Source organism: Lissotriton helveticus, chromosome 1_1 (genome assembly GCF_964261635.1).
Source record: "Lissotriton helveticus chromosome 1_1, aLisHel1.1, whole genome shotgun sequence".
Lineage (NCBI taxonomy): Eukaryota > Metazoa > Chordata > Amphibia > Caudata > Salamandridae > Lissotriton > Lissotriton helveticus.
Genome location: NC_136057.1, coordinates 972,546,324 through 972,570,877, shown reverse-complemented (window position 1 = coordinate 972,570,877; position 24,554 = coordinate 972,546,324). Strand labels below are relative to the sequence as shown.

The window sequence follows — 24,554 nt, the reverse complement described above, 5'->3', positions numbered from 1 at the left end:
TAGGAACTTCCCAGTAAGCTAGCACGACACCCGAATGCAGGGGTCGGGCTCCGATTGGGGATCCAGAGGGCTCGCATATTAGACGGTTATTTACGAGAGGGTCTGTAGGCTATGGAGAAAAAGAAGCAATAGCTGACCAAGCAGTTAGATGGATGTATAAAGACATATACACCTTGACCGACATATGGAGTGCCATGAAAGATTTTGAGCCGGTGATGCAGCAGACTGCCTTGCAACACATGTCCTGATTTCTTATTGAAATCTGGGAACAGTGTTTTGGGGAACGAGGATTAGCCCCACAAATTCTGTATGACATTAAGGACCGAGCCCATAGATTCGAATTGAGCCCTGACGAAGTTTATAAGAATGTTGACACTCTGGTGAGTTATCGAGGCAGACTCTTTTCACGGTTCACTGAGTTGGGTTCCCAGCACCCCATGAGGGAAGTACACCCCATTTATCATCCGGAGATAACCGAGTTGCGCAATGATCAAAACGTAATCACACGAGACCGAGTAGAAGCTAGGTTTCAGGAACAATGGGTGTATACGCCATGGAAACGAAGTGAAGTGTTGGCTCTAAAAGCCCAGCTTCCGGACCCCCGAAAGAATCCCACTGCCTATTATAAGGAATTAACAGAGGCAGCGTCCTCTGCTGTCATGACTTCAGCCGATATTGAGCTGTTTTTCGGGTTGTTGGTTCCTGTAGATATATGGCGGCAAGTCCATGATACTCCCCACGCGGCCGAGTTGGGGGGCACCTGGGATGAGCTAAAAGCATGGGATCAAGACCGTAAGCCGGGGGATAAGCCAAAGGCTGAAATAATTGCCTTACCAGCAAAAATGATAGCCTATATGCATACCCTGATTCCTCCACGAAAGGTGGATTGGGATAAACTGACTGCTTGTAAACAAAAGAAAGATGAAAGTGTCTCCGATTTCTTTACCAGATTCAAGGGAACTTTCATCGATTTTAGTGGTCAGGACCTCGCTAGAGAGGGGGGAATACGATTATTTGTGAATAGATTTGTAACAAATCTGATACCTGAGATTTCGACCCGACTGCAAGCTGCCGAAAGCACGTGGACTACGTCCTCCCCTTCTATCATATTAAGCATGGCCCAGTATTACGAGCACAGGGAGAATGAGAGCAAGGATAAAGACGAAAAGAAGACTAAGGATCTCAAAACTCGAGTGTTGTTGCAGCAAGTTATGAGGGGTCGAGGCACAGGGAGAGGCGCCACAGGGCCCGGGTCCAGCGGGCCGGTCTCCAGAGGGGGAGGAGGGGGTCAGCCCTCCCGATGGGGACCCAATCAGTGCGCGTATTGTAGAGAGGAAGGCCATTGGAAAGATCAGTGTCCGTGGCTGTTAGCACAGAACGGAGCTGTCCGTGGAAGGGGTAGAGCACGCGGCGGCACGGACCGTAGTGATATGCACAGAGAGGAGGCAGTGCAAGGAGAACACGAGCGTAATCATTTCGATAAAGCACGAGGCACAGGTAGGCAGTACTACAATGAAGATTATGGTTTTGAGGATCAGGATAAATTCGGAGATGTATAGGACAGCCAAGGACAGAGTGGGGGCCAAGTGTCGATACCGGTCAATCAGCAGGGACCCTATGTGACAGGGGAATTGATGGGGACCACCGACAAGTTCTTGATTGACACAGGAGCAATGAATAGTTCGGTTGCTCGCTCGTTGGTCCCAGGGGCCGCTCTGTCCGGGCATAATAATGTTTCAGTGGGATTTTCAGGAGTTCCTGTAGTCAGCCCCATCTCTCAGCCTCTCCCTTTCACGATTGGCCCGTTCACTATGGACTCTCCATTCCATTTAACTTCCAGTTGTGGAGAGAATCTTTTGGGTTTGGATATGTTGAAAAGATTGAATGCTAAAATACATTGCTCTCCCGATGGTGTTTATTTGACTGTTCAAAATCCCGATGTAAGTACTAGACAATGTTTTGCTAAAAATGACCCATTGCCACCTGAATTTACGGACATATCGCCCAGCTTGTGGGCAACAGGAGATACGGATGTCGGTAAACTGGATATCCCTCCTGTCCGCATTACATTGAAACCCGGTGCTAGACTGCCCCGCATACCGCAATACAAGATCTCCCCAGCAGGAGAACGAGCTTTGCTTTCTACAATACAAGACTTGATTGATAAAGGGGTGGTTGAAGAAACTGCATCGAACATCTGTAATAGTCCTATCCTGCCTATTTTGAAAAAAGCTCCTGAGACGGAACCTCTGCAAATGTTGATGTCTATCGTTTTGTGATCGATTTACGGGAGGTTAATAAAATAGTGGTTCCCCAATTCCCGGTGGTTTCGGACATCACTACAATCCTTACTATGATACCTCCCACTGCTAAGTATTTCTCTGTCATCGATCTGAAGAATGCCTTCTTCAGTATCTCTATCCATCCTGATAGCAGGCAGGTCTTCGGATTCTCATTATCTGGCCGAAGCTTCAGATTCTGTCGCGCTCCTCAAGGTTATACCGAACGTCCTAGCATCTACAGCCAAGCCCTTAAGGCGGTCTTGGATGACCTGTCCTTGCCAGATGGTAGCGTGCTCTTGCAGTACGTTGATGATTTACTAATAGCATCTGACACTGAAGAGGGTTGTAAAGAAGCCACGGTTAGGTTGTTGCACCATCTGGCAGACAGAGGGAATAAGGTTTCCCTGTCCAAGTTCCAATATTGTCGACAGGAAGTGACCTACCTCGGCGACTTACTATCGAAGGAGGGTAGACGTCTATCACCTGAACGAATTATTACCATTTCTAACATGCTTGTGCCTTGTACTCAACGTGAAGTCCGTGCTTTCCTTGGCATTACCTCTTACTGTCGTCAATGGATCCCTAATTTTTCTCTTCTTGCTAAACCTTTGCTACACTTAACCACTAAAGATGTGCATGAACCCCTCCCTTGGACTGATGAATGTCAATCTGCTTTTTCTTCCTTGAAATCTGCTCTGTGTTCTGCTCCTGTTCTTGGCACTCCTGACTACTGTAAACCTTTTGTACTATATGTGCACGAGGTCGACGGTTGCTCGCTCTCAGTGTTGACACAGGGTTTTGGTGGTAAGCAAAGACCGTGTGCTTATTTTTCGGCCACATTGGATAACGTGGCCAGAGCACTTCCCAGTTGCCTGAGGGCCACAGCGGCTGTAGCGGCGGCCATCCGGCAATCAGAAGGGCTCGTTCTAAATTCTAATTTGACCGTGATGGTGCTGCATGCTGTGGACGCATTATTAAACAAAACAAAGACTCAGCATCTGACAAGCGCCCGCCTCACGGGTTATGAATTGACTTTGTTCGCCCCCATGTCACCATTAAGCGTTGTGCCACATTGAATCCGGCTACACTGTTACCTCTCCCTTCGGGGGAACAAGCGAATGATGTCCATGATTGTATCTTCAGGACAGAAGAGGAAACGAAGGGAAGAATCGATCTCACAGACGTTCCCTTATCTGAACCCCAAGGGGAATTGTATGTGGACGGTTCTTGTTTTAAATTAGCAGATGGCACAACGACAGCTGCATATGCAATTACCACTCTAAAAACAGTAGTTGAGACATTCCGAATACCCCATCGATCAGCCCAAGCTGCTGAGTTGATGGCTTTACTACGGGCCTGTGAGCTAAGTGAGGGATTAGAGGTCAACATATTCACGGACAGCCAATACGCCTTCGGTGTGGCCCATAGTTTTGGGAGGTTATGGAGGGAGCGGGGGTTTCTCACCTCGCATGGTCAAAAGATACAGAATGGACCCTTGGTATTACGATTACTGGCAGCCTTGACTCTCCCCAAAAAAGTAGCAATCGTAAAATGTAGTTCACATAAAACAGTGGTGGATGAAGTGGGGGAGGGCAATGCTTTTGCAGATCAGGTAGCTAAACAAACAGCCCAGTCAATGGTGTCCTCTATGTATGTAAGCTCCTCTGCTAGATGGGTGGGGGAGTCAGACTTGTTTAATAATACTATTGAAAGTGTGCAAGAAATTCAGAAAGAAGCAACCACAGCGGAGTTAGACAGATGGGAGCAGGAAATAGGACGATTGGACGAGAATAACTGTTGGGTGGATTTGACAGACAAACAGAGATGGTTGCTGCCCAATGCTATGGTACAAGCTGTCGTCACTATGGCCCATGGACCAGCTCATGTCGGAGCCAAAGGCATTTGTGCCTTGTTGGATCCCGTTTGGAATAACCCCAATATACAAAAAACAGCTGTACGTCTGGTCCAATATTGCATGGTTTGTCTGCAACATAACCCGGGGAAAGGAGAACCTGTTCTGAGTGGGAACTTTGCTCCCCCAACATTGCCATTTGAGGTGCTACAGATGGACTACATCCATATGGAGCGCGTCAATAACTTGAAATATGTACTAGTGGTGGTGTGCGCCTTCAGCAAATGGGTTGAGGCGTACCCTACGAAAGAAAATACTGCCCTAGCTACCGCAAAAGCCCTTATAAAGGAGTTCATCCCACGCTTCGGATTGCCTCGCTTGATCTGGTCTGATAACGGCGGGCATTTCCATGGGGCCTTGGTGCAATGTATATGCAATGGGCTCCAGATACAACAGAAATTCCATGCAGCTAGACACCCCCAGTAGGCAGGGTTAGTGGAAAAATATAATGGGATATTGAAGTTGAAGATGGCGAAAATCCAAGAGAGCACTGGTTTAAAATGGCCTGACACCCTCCCATTAGCTCTTATGTCACTGCCGGTCACCCCTCATTCACGTTCTGGCCTATCTCCCTACGAGATAGTCTTTGGGCGACCCGCTAGTGTGTGGGGCGGGCCTAGGCCTAGATCATTTACTGATGTTGAATACCCTATGTTGATCGACTACCTGTATACTTTGACTAAAGATCTTCGTTCTATTCATCAGCAGGTAGCATCTGTACTGCAACCTCTGCCAGAGGGCCCCGGACATCGCCTGGAACCCGGCCAGTGGGTTCTGGTCAAGAAGCACGATCGAGACTCCAGCCTGGCTCCGAGATGGTCTAAGCCACACCAGATCTTGTTGGCCACACGGACGGCAGTGAAGGTGGAGGGGAAACGACACTGGATTCATGTGTCGCACCTAAAAAGAATTCCTCTTCCACTTCCCTATGACCAGCGACACCCTGAGGGAATCCTGACTCAGGAAGGCGAGAGAGCTGTTGCCTTTGTTCCGTTCTCCGACGCTCGTGAAATCGGAGCTGAAGGAGAGATAGGGCCGGACGGGGCAGTCTCTGGAGAATCAGTAATCACCCCAGGCCCTATCCATGTTGATTTGGTTGGCAGCAGTTCTGACGAAGGTGTTGTACCTTCCCCTGTGTTATTTCCTGATCAGGAAGTGCCCGGTCATGTCCGTTACAACCTGCGGCCCAGAAAACATCACAGTACCTCAGATGACACTGTTAGGAGATAAGGAAAGACTTGGATAAAAGTAGGGTTTGCTAGTTTCTAATCTGGGGTACTGAGCGAGACACTGGACTGAACTAGTTGAGAGCTGGAACATTGATATTGTGCTCTGTTCAGAAAGAAAGACTCTGTTCTGGTCACCGGCCAGGTTGTTTGAGCAAAACCCTTTCAGAAAATTTGTATCGTGAGACGTCGTTGGATGTGCACTCGGATTACAAGTCTGCCTGTGAGGCTTTGAAGGACACAGGGAGAAGAACCCTCTGGCAGGAAGGTTGTTCTGGCCCCACTTAGTTACTTTGGACTTTTAGCTAGGAATGTACCCTTTTGGTCGTCTTGTACTTGAGGAAGAATTACCTTTTGCTCCTAGGTACTTGTCTTTTTATGAAAAAATGTTTTCCAGTTGGACCATGCGTGTGAAAATAGCTTTTGTAGTTACAATTGCGATAATTTTAGCCATCTTTATGGGGGTTTTTATATACTTAGAATATAAACACCCAATGCAATCAATGATGATGTCGACTGTTCCCCCCCTGAGCATTTTATGTATACTTTAGCACCCCACAAAGAACGACATCGCCAGACCTATGCGAAAAATGTATTTGTAGAAATGCTGCACCAAACGCACAGCACCACCAACACCACTGACTGCTGGGTTTGTGGACTTCTGCCCTCTGTTGTACACAATCATGATCTGTTCCTCTCGTTACCTCTCTCCTATTTAGGAAGTTGTGAAGCTTGGTTCAAACTGTTTTCCGCCATGTACAATCATTATATAGAAAATTACAAGCAGTTCGTTTACACTGAAAAAGACTATAATATGATTTTAGCGTACATTAGGGCACATCAGGGGTTTGACCCACAAGGCAATGGGGGACGGGGATCTTTAGATCCTCAGGCTTGCATGAACAGGTATATGGAAGTTCGGAATAGTACTTGGTTGCAGGATGAACTCTATGATTTTAATCAATTTAATTCCACACAATATTTCCAGCTTTTTGTTGATCGAAATGTTACAAGCGAACGCATCGTACCCATTCCTATTTTGAATACTTCCTCTGATTTCTGTGTACAGGGAATGGGACATGTACAGCTTGGTGACAGTGTTTGTAATTATACCTATCAGATGAATATACTCAGCAGTCCACCTTTGTTGACGCCACCAAATGTGTATTTCGTATGCGGGGAAAATGCTTACACTTGGTTACCCCGTGGTTGGGCCGGGCACTGCTAGCTGTCCTTTCTGTACCCGCCTGTACATATAGCACCGTCTGATTATCATAGAACACACCAGTTGCATTCAACGGGAGCAGTACCCAATAGGCCACGTAGGCAGCTCATAGTAACCGAAGTTGATCAGACTGATACCTCCCTAGAACAGTTCACAGACTTCAGCAAAGGCTTGGTCCCGTTCTGGGGACCGATCTTTAACAGCAGAGAAATAAGACGGTTGTCTAGAATAGTAGAAAATGTAATTAACATCACTACTGATATCATGGCCAATCTAACGGTTGAGCTTCAGGCGACCAGACTCGTGGGCCTTCAGAACCGTGTGGTTTTGGACGTTATCTTGGCCGATCGAGGCGGAGCATGCCGGGTGATCGGCAGCTCTTACTGTGTTTACATTCCAGACTCCGCCCCTACTGTTCATTTGGCCATCCAGAAGCTCCATCACATAGCAGCAGAAATGCATGTAGACAATGGGTTCTGGTCACTGTCTGGGTGGTTCTGGGGTCTTCTGGGTACTTGGGGTTGGAAGGTATTACTGATCTTGGGTGGAGCGGCAGGTATCCTTTTTGTCTGCTGTCTCTGTCTGCAGTGCGGTCCTGCGTGCTGTTCATATTGTGCCTCTAGAGTAACGGCGGCAGTCACGCCTTCAGCTACCCCCACCAAAGCCCAGATGCTCCAGCAGGAGGTCTGTGAGCTTATGAGAATGGACGAAGATCTCTTCGACGATTAGTGACCTCTGTTATTAGCTTCATCACGCTAAAAGTAGGGTTTGAGGAACAAGAATTAGATTAGGCCTCGCACGGGGAATAGATTGTAGTTCCTCCGTCAGTGTTCAGCGTGATGCCACTAATTAACATACTAAGAATGCCCCTATGGCATAAGACACCCTTTTCGTAACATTTTGTCACCTCTTTCTATAATCATTTTGCTTTTACTCTCCTTGTAAATAGGTTAGTGTCGATCTACAGGACCGGCGCCATTGTATTTAGTCAACTCGTAGCACTGTCTGTAAAACCTCCTTGGCTCTGCATTTTCGCATCTCCCCGTTCTCATGAGAAATAGCTAAACACATGTAGCGAGCAGCTGCTTCTGCTTTTGGGCCCCGTCAAGGTTGTAGGAGGGGGCCGGTCAGATAAGCACATTCTTGCAAGCGCTGTGTGGACTCTCACCGAAACTAGCAGAAGGGAGTCAACCGGTGTGACCTTGCTATACTGAGCTCAGATAGACGCTTTGTGTGCCATATATGGGCATATCCCTTGCCACCTCCTGTACCAACTTGTACTTTTCCATCTTAGGTAACGGTTGCAAATTGTGATAGTATATATGTGTTGACCTGACAATGTGCCAGCAGTCTCTCTGCGGTCCTCGGGGTGTGAGGTCGTTGGGAGCTCCTCTGGCAGAGTATTATTTGTTTAATAAACGCTTGAACTTTCTACACTGCCAATCGACTGATTATTGATGAATGATATTTGGTAATTGTGAGTATAATCCATTAGGGGTTTGTAAATTTCGGTACTTCAGAGGTCGCCTGTCTTGGGCTTGGTTATCTGGGGGAGGTAGTTCTTGGTCGAGTGACAACTGTCGAATGCGTTGGGTCACTGTCCTTGGTCTTGGACCTGCTGGTCTGTACTTTCCTCCTCGACACACTGCGGTGAAATGGTTCAGCCGCCCGCATTTTAGACACGTCTTCCCTTTTGCTCCACACGTCGCTGTTGTGGGGTGGTCGTCACCACAGTATCCGCGTTGGTTCCCCCGGGAGGTGGCAGCTCATGGGCGGCCAGCAGAGGGTCTCCTCTGAATGGCGTTGACTTTCTCCTCTTTGATCTGCGGGGTTCTGGCTGCGGCTGATGCAATCACGGGTGTGCATAGCGCCGCCTCCATTTCTTCCGCTCTCGCGTCCGATAGCTCGTGCAACCTGGCCAGAATTAGTATCTCGTCTAGCGATATGCCTGGTTGGCGGAGGATGAGTTTCCTTAGCAGCTTTGATCGGCAGCCCACGATGATTTGGTCTCGGATTTCTTCCCTCGGGTTGGTGAACGGGCAGGTGCTGGCCAGCCAGCGCAGCCTGGCATAGTACATGTCTACCGATTCCGACTCGGTCTGCCATGCTCTTTTGAATTTGAATTTTTCAAAGTCATTGTTGAGCTGGGGATCAAAGTGGGTGTTCAGTGCAGCGACCGCAGCGTCGTAGTCGTGCTCGAGTCCCGTATTGGGGAGCGTCTCGAACAATTCGTAGATCTCTGGACCCCCATACAGGATGAGAAGTGACCTTTTGACTGTCCCATCGGTTTCTCTGGTGCCTTTAATGTAAAGGTTTAATCTTCCGACCCACGCTTTCCATCTCGATGCCGCCGTTGCAGGGTCCGCCGCCTCGCTAAACGGGGGAATATGCCCTGCGCCTGAGTGTAGGTGGGTGGGTGGTGGTGGTGCAGTGTCTTCGGCTAGGTTCTGAACTGGCGGTGGGGCGACCACCGCAGGTACGTTCTGCCCTGCTCCATCTTGACTCGCTCCTGGCGCTGTGTTGGACATGGCTCAGCCCCTCTCAGGCCTGTGTGCGTGTGCTTGAGTGCCCCTGCGCACTAAACTCCCTTGCTTTGGTGACTTGGTTTGGCTAATGCTTGTTTGCCGTGAGTTGAGGCCAGGGTTGATTCCCTTCTTGATTCCCTACCCCTCTCTTCGGGGCTTGCCTGCCGTGGTGTATGTGGATAGTGAACCAGGAATGCTGTGGGCATAGGGGCCTGAAGTGTCAGTTCCTTTCTTGGGGGTACCTGTGCTTGTTTGTCTTTCCTTGTGGGTCGCAGCGCCCCTTTTCCAGAGTCAGGTGGCATGTGTATGACACGTTGGGGCAGATCGCAGCCCTCGCGCTGCAGGGGTGAGCCTCGGGCCCTCCAGTGCCCACGTGCGTTGTTGCAGCTCCCGCTGTGCGTCACTCCGCCCCTTCAGACAGGGTGTGTCGGCACTCGCAGGCCTCCTTGCAGCCGATGGCTCCACGCCGCCGAGGGAATTCTCCGGGGCTGCACGGGGGCACGCGGGCAGGCAGAGATCAAGGACTCACCCGCGCCTCTCGGGGCCAGATCGTCGCACTCAGGTCACCGGCGAGTCCCGCCAGCTGAAAGCGCTCCCGACGGGGAGACGCGTGGGTGGGCCTCGGAGCCGGGACCAGCACAGGGTCGCAGGCGGGTGGGCTCCGTGGCAGGGAGCGGACACGGCGTGGAGGCGTGGGCAGAAAGGCAGCCGGGCACGCGTGTAAGTACGCCGGCCTCGTCGCCAGTGTAATGTGTAGGGTCAGGGCCCAGACACGTGGCAGTGAGTCGCTATAATGAGACACGGACACTTGGTTAACTGTTAGCCGGAAAGACCCCGAGCGGTCTTCCGCCTTGTTTATTTATACCCCGTGCGAGCCCGCCCCGGGGTATGCGTGGATGCGTGTAGGTGTTCGCAACAAAGTATGGGAGAGCCCGTGTGGCTCTCTACAAAGGGGGCCCAAATGTCCCTCGGGCGGGAGCGGAGTTGAATTAATTCCCAGTATGCATCTAGCATCTCCTGGCAAACAGCTGCGTCATGCAACCATCCGCTCCTGCTAGACGCGCGCCTCCTACCCCAGTGCACTGCCAACCTTTGCTTTGCAGTAATAGCTTCGCCATCAATCGGCAGGCTGTCAGGGAATCTCTTTGGCGCTATCCAATAGTGCGACAAGGGTTGTACAGTCAGGGAGTGGCCTGTAATTATGGTAATGAATCTAAATACCTTAAGTTATCCCAGAAATCTTTTATCTCGAGGCACTCCCATGCTTGGTGTATAAAATTAGCAAGCTGCGCCGCACGGCGCTCGTACTCCGCAAGACCCATTCGCAGCATGCACGCAACTATATGATAGACTCTATGTACTAAACGAAAGTGTTTCAGGCGCAACCTGAAGTTCGGGGATAGTGGTTTAAACTAGGAGCAGCCTTGCTGGTTGCCACATTGATATCCATCGACCAGGCATCTGCATACCAGCATATGTATATGCGTGATCAGCTTACAAGGCGAGGGATTGGTCCGCATCTCCTCAAGTACGATGAAAGTGGGGCAACCGGGAACATATCATGGCGTCTACGCAGTGACGCCCCAAGCTGATGATAGATCATGACGTCGAAGGACGCCACATGGTCATGAAACACCTGCTTATGAGCAATAAAACTGCCATTAGGGTACACCACTCCAAATGAAGTCAGCTACAGCTGGCGCTGGTGCACCTGCGTCCCGGCCTCCGCAGTCATGGGGACTAACCGGGTGTCCCGAGATCAAAACTGATGGGGAAAACAGGTAGTCAAGACTTGCTCTTTTCTGCAACTCATTTCACACCCTAACCATGCATGCCACAGTATCTACCTGCTGACGCACCCGGTGGACAGGGCCATAGATAACCCTCTGAAACGGACATGGGGCCGCATTGTGGGCCACGGGCCGGATGAGGCTGAAATTGTATATGGTGTAGCCAGAAGTGCGCAAAGTGCGCCTAAGCACTAAGAAAGTATAAATTAATGTCAGAGGCCCCCAAACCATCGTGCTCGAATGGGAGTGTCAAGATCTCCAAAGGACACGCAAGGCTGTTTGCCGGCCCAAGCCAGCGAGACCAGGTGCGACCTGAGCAGTCAATGAAAACAACCTGGCAGCGGAAGAGGTAAATTGGTAAATAAATATAAAAGTTTGGGGCGTATAACCATTTTTGCAATGGCCAATCAACCAGTCAAGAACAATGGTAGTTTCGACCAGACGGCCATGCGATCTTTAAGCCAGATCATCAGTGTACCATAGATTTCCCACCAGAGCTCCTCCAAACCTTGGCTGAGCCAAACACCCAGATAGCGAACGAGGTCCCGGGCCAAAGTTAGGTGGAAGTTGGGACTGAAAGTCACTGTGGCCATACTGAGCGGGAACAAAATGGACTTCACCAGTTGATGGAGATGCCCGACATACTGCTGAAGCGGGTGAACTCTAAGGGGAATGGGTCCAGATTAACCGACGGGTCATGGACGTAGTGTAACTTTGTGCACATACATACAGACAAGTATCTGTCAGGGTCTGAACGCAAGGCTGCGGAATGAGTGGAGCTGGCGCAGCTGGACAGCAAGCGGCTCCATCACGATGGCAAATAAAATGGGTGAGTGGGCACCCCTGGCGCGTCCCACAGGCAATTGCAAAAGGAGCTAACATCCTGCCATTAATCCGCAGGTGCGCAACAGGCAGTGTATAGCAAGGTACCAGATGCAGACTCAGATCAATCGTGTGAAGAAGGGCAAAGAATATGCACAGGTTGTGAGCCATCGATCTTACCGGCACATAGCCGAACTGGTCTGGGTGGACCACGAGGGGCAAGAGGGGGAGGAGCCGCGAGGTAATGGTTTTACCAGGATTTTATTATCAATGTTGATCATAAAGAGGGCTGGTAGGATTCACAATGCCTCGGATCCTTATCAGGTTTCAGGATGGTCACGATAAGGGCCTCACACAGGGAGGCGGGAGCATGCCCGTACAGACTCATACATGTCAAAGATGTGTGGGGCCAGTAGGGGTGCAAGCTACTAATAGAAGGATGCAGTGAGGCCATCAAGGCCAGGAGCTTTATCCGCAGGCAGTCCTGAGATTACCTGAGCAGTCTTCTCCTCTGTGAAGGGTTCATTTAAAAACAAAAAAAGCGATGACCTTCCTTTAGCCAGAGGAGCTGCAAACTGAGTCCAAGTAGTTGACCAAATCAGGGGGATGTGCACGAAGGGATGCCATATCTAAGTTAGCATAGAGATTTATCGCAGTGCGCTATACAGCAGCACTGCTGGCTTGTATTTTTGATGGTCATCCAAAAGTTCAACCCATAGTCACTCACCCTTGGTTTGTGAAAGATCCTAGCCAAGTTTTTTACGGCCCTGTCATCGTCTTCATATCACCTGGTGCGAGCCTCCTTCTCTGGATAATGCGTCAATAATGGCCCGTAATTGCACACCGGCTTGTGGGTGAGGGCAGCATGTCTCACTAGATCTATCTACACTAGCGTCCAGAGCCACATTGAAGTCCACAAAGAAGTAGGGGTCATCTGTGATGGTGCCATATACGAACACCGATATTAGCGGGTGTCCCTGTAGAGTCCCCGCGATGAGTACATATCGCCCGATGTATCGCACAACGCGGGGCGCGTGCGCCAATGAAGCACTCTGCAGAGCACTACGGCAACACCCCGGGCATAGTTCAATTAGCAGGCCACATACTTCTCATCTGTACAGTTTGCCCTCAGTCACATCTGTGTTGCGTCTGTCAAGTGTAGCTTTTGCAGGAGGCAAACGTCAATGTTATGTCTCTGTAAGTAGGCAAAGACTTGTTGGACCTTCCGCCTGTCATTCATTCCCCGGATATTCCAGGTCAAGCATTTAACTGCCGCCATCAGGGAGGAAAGGTAACCTCAGGGGTGATAATGGCAAGTCGGGTGTACGACGTGCAGAGAGGGGAGGTTGTGAGACTGAGTAGCAAAACAGAGAAATCAAACAATCATACAGTATAAATATTACAGCAAACCAAAACCCATTACCCTTTTTGGCCCCTCAAATGGGCCAAATAAGGCCAACCCTCCCATCCAACAACCCCTTTAGGAAAATCAAGATGAACATAAGGAGACTAATCCCAAGTGGGGTGAGGTGACTGCCTGTCACTCTCCCAGCACCTTGTGCATTGGGTGGCTGGATAGGTGATTGGGGCAGCACAGGGCAAACGCACATCAACTGCTGAGTCAAGTTAGTAGTCCCTGACAACCTGCATAGGGCGGGGGCCTGCAGATGTACAGTTCCAACGGGGGATGAGATGAGGTAGGCCAGCCCCGGTTCCAGCACCAATGATCCTGCGACTAAAAATCAAGTGGACCCAGATCCTTCAGTCATTATCACTAAGCTGGCTTCAGCCGAGCCCCCAGGGGAGGGCTGTCGAACTGGTCCCTCAGCAGGGAGGTCTCTGGTGAATTTGGCAGCCACTTTAGGGACAGTTAAGACGTGGGTCTTCCCCAGGTGTGACACACGGAGTTTGGCTGGGTACATCAAGGAGTATTTAGCATCAGTTTTGAGAGGGTATGCTTATCTGGGAGAAAGTCCCGCCTGGTGGTCTGCACAGCCTGGGTAAAATCCAGAAAGAAAGAGACCTCGCTGCCATGCAACTGCAGCGGCCAGCCAGTGGTCCCTGGCAAGGCAGAGCGCAGTGTCCCAGTAATTCAAGAGCCTCGCTATTATGGAGAGGGCAGGGGCCCTGGATGAGGGCGCTGTCCCGGAGATATGTGCCCCATTCTACAATCAGCTTGGGGGGAGGGCCTCACCGAAGAGGGCGCACAGTATTTTTTCTACTAAGTCTTCCATGCGGTCCATAGCAGTCAATTCCAGAGCGCTCAGGATTCTCAAATTGTTGAGCTGTGATTGCGCCTCGAAAGCCTCATTCTAATTGTGAATAACTTAAAGGACTTTTCCCATCTGGAGCAATCGTTCCCCTGCCATAATAAGGCCTCGGTCACCGGGGGCAGAGGAGGGTCAACTCCCCCTTCCACCGCCCCCAGTGCCGCCCAGCTCCACACGATCCAGAGGGGAGCAAGCGCGCCCAGCAGGGTCACTCACCGTTGGGACTGCCTAGGGTCCCCCACAATGCACAGTCCTCTCAGCAGAAAGCAGTGCCTCCAGTCGGGGATGCCAGTTTACGTCCGCACTCATCCAGTGCCACTCCTCACTTGTGCCGGCCACCTGTCCCCATGACAGGGCTTCGACCGCGCTACCACCAAAGGTCGTAGCCCAGGCCTCACAGCAAGCACCAGGCCCCCAGAGGCATCATGCGAAGCAGCAAAACATAGGGAATCACGGGCCTCATCTAGTTTACCCCGATGTCGCACACTAAGCAGAGAAATACCAAATTGGCAATCTGGCCAGCAGAGCCTCCTCAGAAGGCGGCCATCTTGCTACCAGGCTAGCTCCCTCCTCCCCCCCACAAGCAGAAGCCCTAGACTAACAGTCTGACAGAGTTGTGGCCATCAGTCTAAGTATTTCAGACCTTTCACCCTATTTTGAGCGGGTGATTTGATGCACATTTAGTACTTCTGTTCAGGAACGCCAGGGAAAGCAAGCCTGTCCAAAACAGAACATTTCAAAATGGCGTCCACACCCTGGGAGAAATCTCCCAGGGTGTCAGGGACTTTATTTTGTGCTTCACAGACGCAAACTCCTGCTATGGAAGTTTGTTTAGGTCAAACAAAGTTTGCTGAGCAGCCACATGAAACATGGCATGGAAGCGGCTCCTCTGAAGACAGACATCTTCGCCAGGCAGACATAGATGTATTAATATAGCAGGAGGTATTCCACCAGGGCAGCGGAGGTTAGTACCTTTACCCCTCTGGCAGACAATGGACCATCCGCCAAACCCTAGATGAGGGCCACAGTTTTTAATGATTTTTTTACTTTTTTGTAGCCTGAACTGGTTTGCTCAGAATTTTAATTTGCCATCAGGGATTACTTCAATTGAAAACAGGTTTCTGCATTAAGTGCAAGTTTTAACAAGTATTTGCAATGCAATAGGTCTCGCAATTGCAAGAGTTTGAGCTATTGGCATTGTAAATGACAATGCCTTTTATTTATGTTTTTAAAAATCCTGCAATAATAAAAGGCATTGGCATTACAATACCAATAGGTCAAAGTTTCTAAAATGGGAGACTTATTACATTGCTAGCACCTCACTCTGTGATTTCACTTTAAAAGAGACCACGTCCCTTTCTTTAGACTAACCGTGTCAGAAGAAATGTCCACGGCCGCTATTAAAGTGAAAGCACGGTATAGGGCTCTTTTACCCCAAAAAAGCATTTGTTTGTCAAGTTGACAAACAAATGCTTATTTTGAAAAAGCACCCTGTGAAAGCGCGCATGGCTCGCTGAAAAGCGATGGATGTTGCAGGAAAGCATGTAGTGCCTGCAGTAGGAGAAACGCACTAAAGAAAATAGTGCTTACAGACTAAATAAAACGTACTGTGTAACAACCGAAGTAAAAGGGCAAGTCCTGATGGGAGGTTACAAATGAGACACGGCAGTACTAAGGAGAGACTAACAAGCCTATTTACGAATCAGAAACCAGCATTTACGAAGGACAATGACACAAGCCAATGGCAAATATGCACGGAGAGTGGGTGGGGCTTCAAGTCCATACTCCAATACAGCATGGCTCGCAGAGCAGCGCATGCGCTGCCCAGGCCAGACCTAAAAAGCTTCGGCTTAAGTTGATACATATGATGATCCAGCCATTTAATGGTAGTTGCTCTGCCACAGAAAAACTACACTGCATGACGGTTGGCAAGGCTGCAAGTGATTGATCACTGCAGGGATTTTACTTTATATTCTGCCAGTCAGCACATTATGAAAACAAAGGACCGACATAACTTGCTTTACTCAAAAGGTCGAACGTTAAAGACTTACTCTCATAGTATTCAAAGCACTTAGCCAGTGGGCTGCTCGGCCAGGTATAGTCCGCTGGCTTCCTTCCTCGGTTGTCTCTTGCATAAACATCCCCTCCAAATTCTATCAGCATCTCGATCAGGTCCCTACTTTTCACCTTGGCCGCATGGTGAAGAGCTGTCTCGTGTAGCTTTGCTGCATTTACATTTGCCCCTACAAATGGCAGAAAAGGCATGGTTAGATTAATTTAACGAGGAAATGTGAAAACGTCTGTATCAAACAGAATCATGATTTCTTAATATGAAATAGAGGGCGGTAGCCAATGTATAAAACATAATCTATGCACCATAACAAGACATGAGCAAAGCAATTTCTGAACAAGAAGCAAAACAATTCTGAGCATTTATTAATAAAGACAAACTAAAATGGAGATAAAGAATATCGCTATCGAGCATGGATCCGCGATCTGAAATAAGAAAGAGACTGTCCCAACAGTAAAACATTTTGCTACAGAGAAACACAAGGAGGAAGAAATATAGTGGGTTGTGTTGAACAAAGATCAGGAAACCCCAGAGAATTTGGTATTGCTGGTGACATCATTCTTAGAGAACAAAAATGGATTTTCTGCACTGTTGTTTGTTCCACAGCGAATAATTTATATTGTACTGAATTTTATTGTAGAATTTGTATGGCGCTTACTGTCTCTAAGTGCGATACTGAACCGCTTGCCTACATGGACAGAAAGCTATGCCATGTATGTGGGGTTGGAATGTTGTTGTCTTTGTTTAGTGATCCTATGAGGGAAGTGTTTCTATTTAGTGTGTGATGAGCACACAACTGTTGGAGCGATTTTATTATAATGATATGTGTCTATTAACATGAATCAAATACAATTGAAAATAAACCACTGACATGTTCACAAATGCATTTTTCAGGACTATGCTTAGCTAAGCCTTGACTAGGCCTCATCTCCAGCTAGAAAAAGATGGCTGCTGCTGACTCATAATAATTGTGTGTTTATTTTCTAATTCGGACACTACATGAAGCAACATATGCACTGTGTTTCGTAATGATAATGATATGCTGGCCTTAAAAGAACATCGGAGGAAGCTGTTGTTACATCCAAGGTTCTTCCTGATTGCATGCGGTAGACAGAAAATTCATGACTCTTTCCATTGTTTATTCTAACACATTTGCCTTGCCACCTTCGATGAAATTAAGTCAGAAATAGTTTCATATATTCATATTAGGGGGTAGTGCTAGTATAGTGGGTTTATATGATGTTTTATAATACTGTACTCTGAATTATCAATGATAAATTCGCTAATCCAGTGCCAACTGTGCAAATCTTCATTGCATTCTATGCTAGAAAATACTATATAAGCCATCACATTTGGGGACAATCCAGACACTTTTGGGTTTTTATTAGGGATGCTGCCCGTTCCTCTGTCGATTTGCAGCCAATTTGGGACTTTTGTTCTAATTTTGGTGATTACTACATCTATTCCTAATGTTGACAGCCTCTACGCCAATTGATTTTCTATGTCCTATGATTGATTATTGAATTGAGATATGTTTTTCCTTCTGTATTGCACTCTAATTATTTTAATAAACCTTCATGTTTTTCCCAGAAATACTGAATTGAAACTCATTTTTTATGTCAGTCCTTTTTTCTTATGTGACCGTATTTTTGCAATGCTGTATTGGATCTCATCATTAGGGGCATATTACCTCATCTATTCTTGAGACCAACACCATCCCTGACCCCGAAATCTATAAGCCACTATCATGTCGATTATCTGCTGGATAGCACCATCTCACCCACAGTTTTTGGTAGCCCATGTGGTGAAGATTAGAGCTAATAGATATTTCTCGAGATAATTTTGATCCCTGATCTACATTATATCTACTATCTACACTCCCAAAGTCCATAGTTTGAATCATTTGTGGTGCTCCAGTGATCTAGAGCTGTTCCTAAGTGAAGAACTATGAGTATTAGTACAGTGGAATGAATTAAGAGCGATTGTGCCATTCTGAGTCCATTGTGGGATTTGTAGTTTTTGAGTGCAGATTTGTGTGGAGTCGTGGATGACACTGTATGTAAGATATTTGGTTATTCATTTCTGATCTGTGGTTCATTAGGTGATTTAATTACTGTGATCTTGGTGTTTTTATCGTGTCTGTCAGCTAACCAGTTGGTATTTGTAAGTGTGTTCATTCACATGAAAAGGGCTTGATTTTGCTTTTGTGTCGAATAAGCTGTTGGATTGTCTATGCTTATTGTTGCTTAAGGTAATCGGATTTGTCGTAATCCAAGATTTCAAGATATATATTGTTGAACTGGTCTACAAGGTAGTTTGTTTAGTAAGGTGCCACATACAAACTGAGATAGCGATTTTTATGAATTGATCAGAACTTTTATGTTGAAATGTGTTCTGATCTACATTGGTGTTTGTTTGCTCCTTGGTGCACAGGAGTAAACGCGCTGATCAGAGGTGGATTACCATGGCACGAGAATCTGCTTTAATGTGAATTAGTGATTGAAAAGTCCCCAAAATTATTTATTCGGTTTCCATTGATTTTCAAGATTGATTTCCTTAGTTTCTTTGTTTTCCTCTTTTATAAGGCTGAGCTGACAAGATTTATTTTATTTGCATCTGATGTTGTGGTAGAAGGTACTGTGTTGAATGAAAAATTTCCTAGCTACCGTAACGGAAAGTTTCAATTCTATTAAGGACTAGGAGGCGAGGATTATGCAGTCCTTTCTTCTCTTTATTATAACAGCAATTCAAAGAAAAAACCAATCAGCACATATTATCAGAACTACAACTCCCATGAGCACATGGGGCACAGTGTCCATAGTAACCGCCAGCCAATGATGATGCCGTCCATTGTATAATTAGCTGTGACGTCCCTTCCTCTTCCTCTTCTTCTCTGTGAGGAATGATCCCAGGAACGCTCATCAATCCTTCTGATCTTGTCCTAAACCAACACAAGATAAACGTTATCCAGTTCTTCTTTCAAGAAAGAAAGCAAATAAAGGCAGTACACAGCACTTATGAGAACTAGCACAGCATAGCATATCAACACATCTAGGAGAGCATGAATATCTGTATACTCTATAACCATAGTCCATCTTAACTTAATGCAGTAGCAGAAGTAGTGAAAGAAATCGTAAATCGTTACTTACTGAATTACGAAGGAGTACGGGTGGGACGAGACCTACAAGTCTCGGGAGGGATAATCCTCGCCTCCTAGTCCTTAATAGAATTGAAACTTTCCGTTACGGTAGCTAGGAAATTTTTCATTCTATGTCAGGACGGAGACGAGGATTATGCAGTTTCAAAGCCTATCAACCACCAGTTCTGCCGCACCATAAATGGGTTTGAAGTAAAACTTCTTGAACGTGGACTCGGAGGACCAATCTGCCGCTGCCATAATGTCCTCCAGCCTACCGCCCACCTGTACGGCCTTAGAGGCCACTGCTCCTCTCGTGGAATGAGCTCCAAATCTGGTGACATCCACCCCCGCCTCGGACATGATCCAACGGACCCACCTAGCGATGGATGGAGCAGAAACCGCCCTAAACGGCTTCTGCAGAGCAATAAGAAGCTGACGTTCTCCAGTAGGGCGGTATTCCGCCGTCATGTCCTCATACGCCTTGAGGCAACGCACCACACATAGTTTAGGTTGATCCGGAAACGTAGGGTATGATACCGACCTGATATTAGACTTGGTCCTCCTAGCAACCGTGAAAGTGACTCCATCCGGAGTGAACATACGTGCCGTGATGTCCAGTGCCCGCACGTCAGAGACGCGCTTGCACGAAACCAGACACAGCAGGATCGCCAGCTTAGCCGACAACTCTTTCCTAGTAAGATACTGGTTATCACGCCAGGAGCAAAGGAAGCGCAGCATGATGTTGACGTCCCAGAGATACTTATATCTGGGTTCCGGGGGTTTGGAAAGTCTGGCACCCCTCATGAGCTTGCAAACCCAAGGATGTTCACCTGCCGGTTTCCCATCGATGTGGGCATGTCCCGCTGAAATGGCGGAGCTGAAAGAATTAATAGACCGATAGGCCAGCCCCGACTGTGCCAATTCGGCCAGAAAATTCAAAATGTGGGCAACGTCCGCCCCCACAGGATCGGCGTGTCTTCCCAGACACCAACGACTCCACCGTTGCCAAGCCGATTGGTACCTCTTGACAGTACCCGGCGCCCAGGCTCCACTGATGAGTTCCTCAGCGTCCGCCGAAAGGCGTCCGTCTTGCCACCGTTCCCTGAAATCCTCCACGCCATGAGGTGCAAGGTTCCCTGAAGCACCAGCGGATGTGGTTCCCCCAGGGGACCCGAAAGCAGCAAAGGGAACAAGGGCAGTCGAATCGGACAGTCCCACGACAACTCCAGAAACCAGGCCTGCGCCCGCCAGAAGGGGGTCACAAGGACCAGGGATGCTTGCTGACGGCGAACCTGCGCCGCTACTCGAGGAATCATGAGAAAGGGGGGAAACGCGTAAGCTTGCTCCAGCGTCCAGTCCTGCAAAAATGCATCGACCGCCGCCGCCTCCGGCCTCCAGCTCACGAACCTCGGAAGTTGACGGTTGAGTCGGGAGGCGAACAGGTCCATCGAGCATGGCCCCCACCTGTCCATCAAAGCCTGGAAGACCGCCCGATGCAGTCACCAGTCGCTGAAGTCTTGGAAATTCCTGGAATGCCAGTCCGCGATCGAGTTCTGTGTGCCTGGGAGATATTCCGCCGACACCGAAATACGCTTCTCTAGGCAATAGTGCCAGAAGTCCTTCGCCAGGTCTGCCAAGGCCCGAGACCGCGGCCCGCCCAGGCGATTGATATAGTGCACCGCTGACACATTGTCCATGCGTAACAGGATGCAACAAGACACCTGGTTCTGGGTCAGAGACTTCACCGCGAAGGAGCCCGCTAGGAGTTCCAGGCAATTGATATGAAGTTGAAGCTCTTCCTCCGAGCAGCGGCCCCCAATCGTGATGTCGCCGCACGAGCTCCCCAGCCCGCTCTGCTGGCATCCGATTCGATGATCAGGTCCGGGCTGGATCCGAAAATCGCTCTCCCGTTCCATGCACTCATGTGCTCGATCCACCAACGCAACTCCGTCCTTGTCTCCTCTATGAGAGAAATGAGTTCGGAGTACGTGAGTCCCCTCCTGAGATGTTGCGCCTTCAGGCGTTAAAGGGCCCTGTAGTGTAAAGGACCCGGAAAAATCGCCTGAATTGAGGATGAGAGGAGAGCCACAATACGAGCCAGATGCCAAAGTGAAATTCTGTCTTTCCGAAGGGTCTGGGAGAGCTCCTTGCGAAATTTGGTCACCTTCTGCTGAGGAAGGCTGAGACAAGCAGATTCCGAATCTATAAGGAACCCCAGAAAAGTGATCTGTCTCGTCGGAAGGAGCTCGGATTTCTGAGCATTCACCACAAACCCTAACTCCTGGAGTAGAGTAGAGCAATAGTCATGCTCAAGTTGGAACGAAGCCGTTCCGGCGATTGATCCATGATCAGAATGTCGTCGGGATATATGATCAACCGAAGACGCCTCTCGCGTAGTGTTTCCACCACTGGTCACAGGAGCTTCGTAAAGCACCATGGAGCCGACGACAGGCCGAAGGGCAATGCTTGAAACTCGAAGATCTCCCCGTTCCAAAGGAACTGTAGAAAACGTCGGTGAGGCGGAAAGATGGGCACCGTGAGGTACGCGTCCTTCAAAGCTAGGCGAACCATCCAATCCCCTTGGAGGAGAATGTCGCGCAGCAGATGGATCCCCTCCATCTTGAAATGGCAGTAGACCAGCCATTCGTTGAAGTCTCTTAAGTTTATGACCGGACGAAACCCTTTGTCCTTTTTCTGGACCAGAAAAAGGTTGCTCAAGAACCCCGAGGGGTGAAGGCGCGTCTTGCGGAACGCGCCCTTCCTGAGGAGTTCCGACACCTCTTTGTCAATCAGACTCCTGTCTTCTGCGGAAAAAATCAACGGGCGAGGGCGAGCTCTCTGACGGGGAGTACCATAAAACTCTATTCGGAAACCCCTGACAGTTTGGAGAACCCAAGGGTCTGAAGAGATTTTGCACCAGTTGTGAAGGTGATCCCGTAACCTCCCCCCCAGGACGGACGGGGAAAAAGGGTAACACTCACCAGATGGGCCTCCCGGCGCGTTGGCTCCACCATGATAGCCTCTGCCGCGCCCTTTGCCAGCTCCTCGACTGGGGTAGAAATTTCCCTGGCGGCCGTCATTCCAGCCGTTATTACGACGCTGTTGGTTCTTGCTATTAGGGCCTTGCTGGTACTGGTGGCCGGAGGAGCGACCCCGTCCTCTTCCGGCCCCTGCAAAAACCCGTCCGGGAAAAATCTTTTTGATGGACGTCTGCGCTCTGTCTAAAGCAGAAAAAGTAGTGACGAACTTATTTAACTCCTTTATGAAGGGTTCGCCGAACAACTTGCCCTGTGCAATAGGCCCTGCCTCCGAAGTGGCCAGATCTCCAAGCTTAGGGTCTATCTTGATGAGGAGAGACCTCCTCCGCTCCGCCGCCAACGCACAATTCGCATTGCCCAGGAAGCATAGGGCCCGCTGCGCCCAACCTGACACGACCTCCGTGGACATTGCCGTCCCCGATTCCCTGGCCTTCTCGGCTAACTGGATGATCTGGGTCACGGGCCCCACGACGTCCAGGAGCTTATAATGGCAGTTGCGCCAGGAACAATCTATGCCCTTCCTAGGGTCCTTCATGAATTTTGCGAAGAACGCATAGAGCTTTTCATCAATGTCTGGGGTGGCCGCCACTCTGCCCTCCAGCTTCGGACGAGGGCACTCACCCCGCATGCGGGTCCTGACCTCTTTCTCTAGGGGTTGACGCACTTTACCAGCCACATACGTTGCTACTTTGGGGTCAGGGGTCCATTCCGATGATCTCGGGTGGTAGATTCTCGTCGGATCAAACATGTCAGGGGTCTTGTCATCCCCTTCCAGGGACCCCGAAGAATGAGACGCCGGGCGCCAGGACCGCCGCGCGTACTCATCGTCATCCTCCGAGGAGACATCATCCTCGGTAACACCCTCTCCCTCCACGGGGAAACCATCCTCTTGGTCGGTATCCGGGGCGACCTCATCGCCATCCTCTCCGGGGTAGAATCCCTCCCGGCAGGGTACATGTTTGAGCGTCCGCGCACTTTTACGGAAGGAGTCCCTCAAACGCTTAAACTCCTCCAGGTTCCCCGCGTGACGCTTAGCTGACTTCTTCCCTCCCCTCTGCGCACCTTTGGGTCCGCGGTCAACAGGCACTGCGTTACCAAACACCCCGGGATGCTTTGGGTGAGGGCATCCACTGTCTCCCGCAGGGGCGCCAGCACAGTGTCCAGTGCCTGTGAAAGGGCGCGACCAACCGCCGGTGGCAAGGGCTGGGTGCAGCATAATTCTTCCGCCTCCTGAATAGGGGGGTTTGACTGCTCAGCAGAGTGCATTCTATGAGGGTGTGAGCACTAACACCTTACACCTAAAAACCAAAAGGTAGCCCCCTCGCCAGTGCTCTGACAGTCTAGCTGTCAAAATCCAAGTGCGGTACCTGAAAACCACCACTAGATGGCGTTGCGCACACTGCGTGTTAGAATGCACCGAGCCGGTGTCAAAGCGAGGGTTGGTGAGGCCGGGAACACAGTGCCTCAGCGCGCCACAGGAAAAGGAAAGAAGCCGCGAGCGCAGCCTTTCCCCGACGTTGGCGCCCCACAGAGCCGAGTGAGGGCGAGGACGCGCTTCACACAGTCCGCGATAGATCGGCAGTGACGGCGCAAGCAGCGCCTGTCGCACGTCGAGTCTGCAGAAGATCTAAACCCAGAGAAAGCGCACTAAAGAAAAAAGCGCTATTGCACAGGCAGATAATAATCAACAATAATCACGGAAAAACACAGTACGTCAGAAAGGAAATAAAGGGTGACTTATCTGACGAGCAGAGGAAGAGGAAGGGACGTCACGGCTAATTATACAATGGACGGCATCATCATTGGACACTGTGCCCCATGTGCTCATGGGAGTTGTAGTTCTGATAATATGTGCTGATTGGTTTTTTAGGTCTCGGCAACGAGAACTATTGTCACCTAGTAAGCTAGCAAGGGACTACAGAGAGGTGGACGAGCCGACCAGGGTCTGTGGACGCGCACAAAGGCAGGCAGGCAGGCAGGCATGCGCCAGACACACACACAGACAGACAGACAGACACACGCACGCACGCATGCATGCATGCACACACACACACACACACACACACACACACTCTCACACTCTCTCTCTCTCTGCCGCCCCCCTCCCCCCCCACTCACCGGGCTCTTTCCCTCCGCATCGGGTCAGTCACGGCAGAAGGCAGACTTGTGTCTTCTCCGGCGATCTTCAGCTGATGTGCACGCCCACGCTGCGTCGTGCGCGCCCGTTGATCCTCAGCTTGTTTACAATAGCGAT

General features: G+C 49.5%; 1 protein-coding gene across 1 annotated transcript in view; it reads right to left on the bottom strand.

The window, feature by feature from the left end:
• The window catches only part of ASB13 (ankyrin repeat and SOCS box containing 13), a 232,927-nt gene that overhangs the window by 31,342 nt on the left and 177,031 nt on the right, over positions 1 to 24,554 (bottom strand). The window contains exon 5 of the mRNA XM_078677339.1: positions 16,104 to 16,295. Within this exon, the coding sequence (XP_078533465.1) occupies positions 16,104 to 16,295 (192 nt within the window). The remainder of the gene's footprint in view (positions 1 to 16,103; positions 16,296 to 24,554) is intronic.